Genomic DNA, 8,891 nt, shown 5'->3' on the forward strand with positions numbered 1-8,891 from the left:
AGTTAAAACCACAAATTATTTGAATTAGACACTAAGGCGTCACAGCAGTTCATGTGAAATAATTCTTGTTATGGCAACGCTGTTTTCTTAGAATAGATGTTGTAGCATCTCATAATGCAGAAAAACCAAATTTTTAAATTAATGGATATCTGTGTTATAATCGATGTCGCCCTGTTGCAGAAAATAAATCACGTTACCATGTCATCACGTTACATCCGTTTTCGACAAAAACAACGGTATCATGTTACATTCGTTTTTAAGGAAAAGGAAAAGCATCTCGTTTGCTGTTTCAATTTCAAACTGAAATTCAAACTAACGAAAATTAAAATAGCAGGGACGTGTTTAGAAATTTTGTATCAAAGCCTAACGTGGTGTGCTTTTCAATGCGGTAGAATTCTTGTAGAATCCGTGGCGTTAATTTAATTAGACTTTAAGGCATCGCAGCAGTCTAAGAGAAAAACAAAGGTATCATGTTACAAACCTTTGCACGAAAAGCACAAATATCAAGTTTGCTGTTTCATTATCAAACTGAATTCAAACTAACGAAAATTAAAATAGCAGGGACGTGTTTAGAAATTTTGTATCAAAGCCTAACGTGGTGTGCTTTTCAATGCAGTATGATTCTTGTAGAATCCGTGGCGTTAATTTAATTAGACTGAAACGCATCATGGCATTCTAAGAGAAAAACAAACGTATCATGTTACAAACCTTTGCACGAAAAGCACAAATATCACGTTTGCTGCTTCAATAGTCTTTTATAAAACCAAGTTAGCGAAATTTGACATAAAACACAACGGGTTTAAATGATTGAAAACTTTCTTTACTAAAAGATTGTGCTCTTAGAATGTCATCTAATCGCCCGCTTGTGTGACGTTTCAATTACGGCAATCTTTTTCCCGGATGTAGGTTGTCACGTGATTTAGTTGTTTGCTACATTTCTCAGTTACGATCCGCCATTTTGGAAAGTGGAAGGAAGTTAGACAGCTCGACTGATCTGCTGATTAGTTCGTGTACAAGAAACATTAACGAGTGTTGCAGTGTTCACGTTTATGCTGAACACTGCGTATCTGCATCTAAGCTCACTTACTTACAATATGCACTACGCGTTAGCAAGCGCCCACACTAAATTGAAGCTTCGTGTACGTGAGCGTTTGTTTTGGTCGGGCAAAAGCTTGCTAACCGAAGTATTTGAGTAGTACTTGAGTAGTAATTGTTGGACCTAAATAGTATTTGAAGTTTGACTGTTGAGAAGACTGTCCAGTTTGGAGAAAGACGTGACTTGCGTGAGAATTCATAACAAATTAAAGGTAAGACATATTTCAGTTCAACTTAAAGCTTATATCTATATCTTACCATGATTTCACTCATGCAGTATAGAATGGCCGTGGGTTTGCACTATGCTTTTCTGAAAGCCAGAGAAATATCCCGTTGTGTAAAAGGGCAGTTTTGGTCGACTTTGTTGTTTATGTTTTATCTGGAGGCGATATACTTGCCTGTATTACAGAGACAAGTACGTTTATGGCAAATGAATTATTATGTCAGGTTTTGGTTCACTCAAATGTGGTTGAATCGCTTTTACCTTCCAATGTTAATTAGATTAGCTAATGATGTTGAAACGAATCCTGGACCTTTCTTTTCTGTGGATGCGTCAAAAACAGTTAAAAGTGATCATGGTTCTTCCATGATGGTGTTAGCACTCAGATTATCTCAGCTGGGATTAAAACCCCTGGATGTTGGTGGTGCCGGAGATTGTTTTTTCAGAGCTGTTTCACATCAGTTATATGGCACTGCAGCTTATCATTCACAGGTGCGAGCAGTAGGTATTGAACATCTTAGAAATCACCCTGAACATTTTATTGAAAGCAATGTTGAATATTCTTGGTTGGAGTATTTAAATAACATGTCAAGACAGGGAACTTGGTGTGATAATCTTATTATACAGGCCGTGGCTAATGCATTAAACTGTACAATTTATATCACGGAAAGTGCTGAAAACTTTGCGGAGAGTAATATAATACATCCTGCCGATACACGTGAAAGACCCAGGACTACAATTTATATAGGACACTTGGATGAAATTCATTATGTTTCAACTGCTCCCACGGAGAATGAAGAATGCAACTTATTATACGGACAGCAGAGTCAAATGGGTACTCCAAGTAAATTACCAGCTGTAGAATCTGAGGAAAGAACCTTATTTAATGATAACGCTCAAGCTGGTGTCACACAAATAGTCAGTCCAATACTTCAAAAGTATTCTGATACCGCTCCTATTAATGATAGAGTGGAGAAACGTAGAACGTATATTAGGCAATATATGCAAAAGAAACGGGCTGATAGGCAATTCAGAGAACGAGAGAATAAGCAAAAACAACAAAAAAGGAGAGAAAACCTTGAAAACTCACGAGAAAACCAAAGGGAAGCTTTTACTAGTTATAAACAAGCAAATCCAGAGAAAGTCAAACAAAGCGAGAAAAAAGCAAAAACAAGACAACGAGAAAGTAATCTAGAGAAAGTTAGAGAATGCCAAAGACGGAGGTTTCTAAAATATAAAGAAGCAAATCCAGAGAAAGTCAAACAGAGGGACAAAAAAACAAAAACAAAACAACGAGAATGTAATCTAGAGAAAGTTAAAGAGTGCCAAAGAAGAGGTTTTCAAAAACGTAAAGCAGCAAACCCGGAGAAAGTTAAAGAAATGGATGTTAAAAAAATAAGTAAACGACGGGAGAAAAATCCAGAGAAAGTGAAAGAATGCCAAAGACGAGGTTTTAATAAGTATAAGCAAACAAACCCAGAAAAAGCACAACTAAAATACACAAGATACAAAGCTCGCCTACAAAATGTGAGAGATAGTCAAAACGTTGGAATAAACATCGAAAACAATTGCAAAGACCCTGGTCAAAATAGAAAACGAACAAAGGGTTCAGGCAACAAAGACCAATTCCAACAAGAGACTTGTAAACGAAAAAGAACTAATGAATTTGTGCTGGAAAATAAGAAACAAAAATGCCAAAGTTCGCTCGACCAAACAATGACTGAACAAATTGAAACTTTTCATAAGAATATAAAATGTGGCCCAGAATATATCTGCACTTGCTGTGATCAGTTATGGTACAGATCATCTGTGATAAAATGTAATCCAAATGTTTATAAAGTGTGTTCACAAAACATTCTTAAAGTATCCCTGACTGGAGTTAAAAGTTTAAATAATATTGAATGGATTTGTTCTACGTGTAATTCTAACCTGAAAGAAGGTAAATTACCAAGTTGTGCCAAAGCTAACAAAATGACCTTTCCCAATAAACCGAAAGTATTAAATCTGACTGTTCTTGAAGAAAGACTTGTATCACCACGGATACCATTTATGCAGTTAAGGGAATTACCTAGTGGTGGTCAGTTGAGCATTCATGGTAATGTTGTTAATGTACCAGCCAATGTCAACTCTACAGTTAATGTTTTACCAAGACCAGTAAACGAATCACAGACTATTCCGATTAAACTAAAGAGACGTCTCAGTTACAAACATCACTATCAATTTCAGAATATCAGACCTAGCAAAGTTTTAGAAGCTGCAAAATATTTAGTCCAGACAAGTCAGTTATTTCAGAATGAAGGTATACAAGTTTCTGATGGTTGGCTGAAAACATTGAATGAAAATAACGAAGAGTGGTCAGAATTTCTTGAAAAGCCAAACAGCAAAACCTCGAATTCGGTTGAAGAGATTTACCATACAGATAAGAACCAGGATGAAGAAAGTACATTTTTGGACACAAATGATTACAATGACGACAGCGATAGTTATGATGACTGGTCTGAAGAAAGAGAACGCCCATCAGGAGTTATGGATACTTTGCTTCAAGAACCAGACATGAATGAACATGGGGATAACATAATGAGCTTTGCACCTGCTGAAGGAAACAGACCACTAGGACTATTTATTGATAAAGATTCTGAATTTCTGTCATTTCCGACTATATACTGTGGAAAACGAAGAGCGGATAATAATGACAGATTAGTTCCAGTGCATTATAGTACAATCTGCAAATGGGAGCTACGAAGTCAAGACAGAAGAGTTGCACAAAGTGTACCAAACATTTTCTTTAAGCTAAAGAAGTTGCAAATTAAGCAAATTCAAGGTAGTGCATCACTCTCTCTTCGGAAGTGCAAAAGAAAGGGTAAAAAATATACGGCAGGTGATTTGAAATCAGCAGAGTCTCTGGAAAAGTTGATACATCTTGATGAAGGCTTTAGAGTATTTAGAAATCTTAGGGCATCACCCCCGTACTTCGAGAGATGCAAAAGAGACTTGTTTGCAATGATCCGTCTGCTTGGCAAACCTACGTGGTTCTGTTCATTTTCAGCAGCAGAGACAAGGTGGACCCATTTGCTAAAAATATTAGGACGGCTTGTCGATAAAAGAGATTACACTGACAATGAAATCCAGGGTATGACTTGGCAAAAGAAATTAGACCTGATTAAAAGTGATCCTGTCACATGTGCGAGGAACTTTGAACACATGGTTCAATTATTTCTACGTGACATTATTAGAAGTCAACTGAAGCCTATTGGTGAAGTAGTTGATTTTTTCTATAGAGTTGAATTCCAGCAACGTGGTTCTCCACACATACATTCTTTGTTTTGGGTGAAAAATGCTCCTCAATATGGAGAAAACGCAAATGACGATATTGTTAAATTTGTTGATAGTTATGTTGCATGTATGGTTGATTCAGATGAACTGGGTGATCTAGTTAATTTGCAGAGACACCGTCACTCAAAAACTTGCAAAAAACAGGGTCATAAGATTTGCAGATTTAATTTTCCATTACCACCAATGCCAAGAACGATGATTTTAGAACCCCTTAATGACGAGAATGAGAAGTGCACAGAAAAGAAAAATTATGAAAAAGTAAGCGAATTATTAGATAACTTAAAATACGATGAAGAAATGAACTTTGAAGAATTTCTCCAAAAACTGGGGTTAACAGAAGAAGAATATATCATGGCTCTAAGATATTCACTAAAGCGCGACACACTTTTGCTGAAAAGATCTCCATCTGAAATAAGAATTAATAACTACAATTCTGACTTGTTGAAGGCTTGGCAAGCTAATATGGACATTCAGTACATCTTGGATCCGTACGCTTGTGCTGTATATATTTTGTCATATATTACTAAAGGACAAAGAGGAATGAGCAAGTTACTAAGAAGAGCATCTGAAGAAGCAAGCTCTGGTAATAAAGATATCATGAACAAAGTCAGACATATTGAAAACAAATTTCTCAATGCTGTTGAGATTAGTGCACAGGAAGCAGTGTATTTGGTTTTGCAAATGCCTTTAAGAAGGTCATCTCGTGAATTTCAGTTTATTAACACATCCAACCCAGAGGAAAGAACGTTCCTACTGAAAACAATGGATAAGCTTCAAGAACTACCAGATAATTCCGAAGATATTGAATCTGATAACTTGATCAAAAGATATCAAAGACGACAAAAACAAATGGAAGAATTATGTCTAGCTGATTTTGCGGCGTGGTACAATTGTAAAAAGCAAAATAAAAGCCAAATAGAACATAGGAGTCAAATTGAAACTTCTACTTCTGATGACTGTCTACCTGAAAATGATTTTGACGATAATGTTGATGACGATTTCAGTGACGATGGAAAAGAAATGTGTATTGAATTTGAACTAAAAGGTGGATTTAAACTTACCAAAAGACGCAAGCCAAAAATTATTCGTTCAGTACGATTTAACAAAAACAAGGACCCTGAGAATTACAGCAGAGAGCAGTTGATGTTATACACTTGTTGGAGAAATGAAAGCAAAGATCTTATCGAAAACTGTAAAACTTACCAAGAACGATATGAGCAATGTAAGAACACCATAGCCCAGAACAGAAAACGATATGAATGTCACACAGAAGTGCTTGACAATGCTTTAGAGAATAATGACGATGATGAACTTGAAGAATTTCCAGATGTTGCGCCAAATACACAACATATTGACAAACAGGATCGAGAAATAGGGGCAAAACCAAGTGCATTCTTTGGATGCTTTGATCCAGGCACAAATAAACAACACAATCAATATGATTTAATGGATGATATTGGTATTTTTCCAAGAACAAATGACGCTGAAGACCTTGTGCTTAAACGCATGGCTGATGATGATTTTAGAAAACTTGTTCGTTCACTTAACATTAAGCAAATGGAATTTTTCTACCATGTCTTGCATTCCATCAAAACTAGCGATGAGGCACTAAGACTGTTTTTAAGTGGTGGAGCTGGCGTTGGAAAGACTACGGTTACTAATGCTCTGTATGAAGCCTTGATCAGATACTTGAATAGTGTACCAGGTGAAAATCCCGATGAAGTCAGAGTACTTAAAGTAGCTCCGACTGGGAAAGCGGCATTTAATATTAGCGGCAACACTCTCCACTCTGCGTTTAAGATACCTGCCAACCGAGGTTTTCAGTATTGTACACTTGATAGAGACAGACTTAACACTATTAGAGCACAGTTAAGAAGACTTGAAGTTATTTTTATTGACGAGATTAGTATGGTAGGCAGTGGCATGTTTACATTTCTGAATTTACGCTTGCAACAGATCATGGGTACAGAAAAACTATTTGGAGGAGTGAATTTGGTAACTGTTGGTGACCTGTTTCAATTGAAGCCAGTATTTGATAAATGGATTTTTGAGAATTCAACAGATTCCTATAGTGCATTAGCCACAAAAATTTGGCAAGAACATTTTAAGATGTTTGAACTATCGGAAATCATGAGACAAAAAGATGACAAAGAATTTGCAGAGCTTTTAAATCGATTGAGAGAAGGGAAACACACAGAGCAAGACGTAGAGGTCCTAAAAAGAAGGATTTTAAAAGTAAAGCCAACAGATAGTAGTGATTATCCTGTGAACGTCACTCACTTATTTAGTACTAACAAAGCAGTGGACAATCATAACATTGAAATATTCAATAATTCGAAAAACCCAAAAGCTCACATCTCTGCAATTGATGTTATAATTGGAGATTTGTCTGATGAACTTAAGGAAAAAATGAAACAAAAAATCCCAAATGATCCAACCAAAACCATGGGATTGTATCCTGTCTGTTCTGTCCATGTTGCAGGGAAGTATGACCTAACAACAAATATTTCGGTTCTTGATGGCATGACCAATGGAGCTGAATGTACCGTTGCAAAAATAGACTACAGAGTACCTGATTCGACCAGACCAAGTATTATATGGGTGTTGTTTCGGGATCCTCACATTGGCCGTCATTTCCGAAGAGAATATGCACATTTATATAATGTACAAATACAGAGCACTTGGACACCAATCTTAGAAATCACAAGACAGTTTCGAATTTACAAACGAAATCAAGTTCAAGTTCTTCGTAGACAATTTCCTTTACGACCAGCAGCAGCAAAAACGATACATCGTTGTCAAGGTGATACACTTAACGAAGCGGTTGTTGATTTGCCAGCTTCAACAAGAGAGCACATGCATTACGTTGGTCTCAGCAGACTAAGAAATATTTCAGGTTTGCATGTCTTAAATTTGAATGAGAAAAAAATTGCAGTGAGCTAAAAAGTTTCAGATGAAATGAATAGACTAAGGTCGAAAGCATCTTTAAAACCATACATCCCTTTTCTTTATGAAATATCAAATAGTAAAAGTAACTTGAAGATTTTGTTCCAGAATGTAAGATCTTTGCATCTCCATATAAAAGATGTAATCTGTGATTATAGTGTTCGAGCAGCTCATTTGAATATTTTTGTTGAATCAGCTTTATGCTCAAGAGACAATGATGAAGCATATAACATGGATAATTTTCGCCTCTACCGAAATGACCATGATCCAAAGAGTAACACTAGAACAACATACGGAACAGCTGTGTATGTCAGAAATGATATAGAGTGTGCCTGCAATCCCTTTAGATGGAACTACAACAACACAGAAATGACTGTTGCCATTATAAAGTTCCCTGTTTGTCAAGTACATGTTGTTGGTATCTATCGCTCAAAATCTAAAGTTGTACATTCCAAATTAATCGAAGCGTTAGAACACTTACATCAGACTATTCTCACTGAGCCACAGACTCCAGTCATAATTCTGGGTGACTTTAATGTCAATTTAATGGAACCCTCTTATGAACAAAAAGCACTTGTGAGATATATGATCGAGCAGAAAGGTTACACTCAGCTGGTAAAACAGTACACAACAGATTACAAAACTCAGATAGACCACATATATACAAATATTCCACAACAAATTCAAAGTTCTGGTACATTAGAGTCATATTATAGTGACCATAAACCCATTTTTGTTTGTCTTAGCCTATAAGCAGTTAGCTTTAAAACAAATGATTTTCCATTGCAGTTTGTTATTTTCTCAAGATACAGGGATGATGAGGTTGTTAGGCACAGCTCAATTTGTTTTTGTGGCCTTTTGTTTAGATTTTTCTGCCTTGAGTTATTTTTTGTCTTTTTACCACCCTCATAAGGACCCATAAGGACCATAAGGATAATAAGGATTATCAGGACAATATAGTTGTTGCTGCTGCTGCTGTTGTTGTTGTTGTTATGTTGTTGTCGAGTAAAATGTTTTACCTCACTCTTAAAAGAGTGAGGTACAGTGGTCAGGTAGTGATACAAGTCACTACCTGTTGTCCCTCCCCGAAGGCTGTCACAGTTAAATGTAAGTTGTATTTACTTTCTTCTTAATGTTGAATTGATAGAATGTGGTTAAGTTATTATTTTTGTTTCTGCATGTCACTGCAGACTGCTGTTTGAAAGTAGACAGAATGGTGATGGTTTCAAGAAACATTTAATTTCAAAGGACGTAGTGTACTTTCAAGACATCTTAAAGTACGGCAGATTCGAACCTT

General features: G+C 36.3%; 1 protein-coding gene across 1 annotated transcript; it reads left to right on the forward strand.

Moving 5' to 3' along the window:
- Positions 1-1,321: 1,321 nt before the first annotated feature.
- Positions 1,322-8,786, forward strand: LOC144665645 (uncharacterized). The gene has a single exon (XM_078526911.1). It carries the CDS (start codon positions 1,355-1,357, stop codon positions 7,589-7,591), a length of 6,237 nt encoding a protein of 2,078 aa, XP_078383037.1. The 5' UTR covers positions 1,322-1,354; the 3' UTR covers positions 7,592-8,786.
- The last annotated feature ends 105 nt before the right edge of the window (positions 8,787-8,891 follow it).

Source organism: Oculina patagonica, chromosome 9 (assembly GCF_052425735.1).
Source record: "Oculina patagonica isolate OP01 chromosome 9, crgOcupat, whole genome shotgun sequence".
In the NCBI taxonomy this organism is placed as follows: domain Eukaryota; kingdom Metazoa; phylum Cnidaria; class Anthozoa; order Scleractinia; family Oculinidae; genus Oculina; species Oculina patagonica.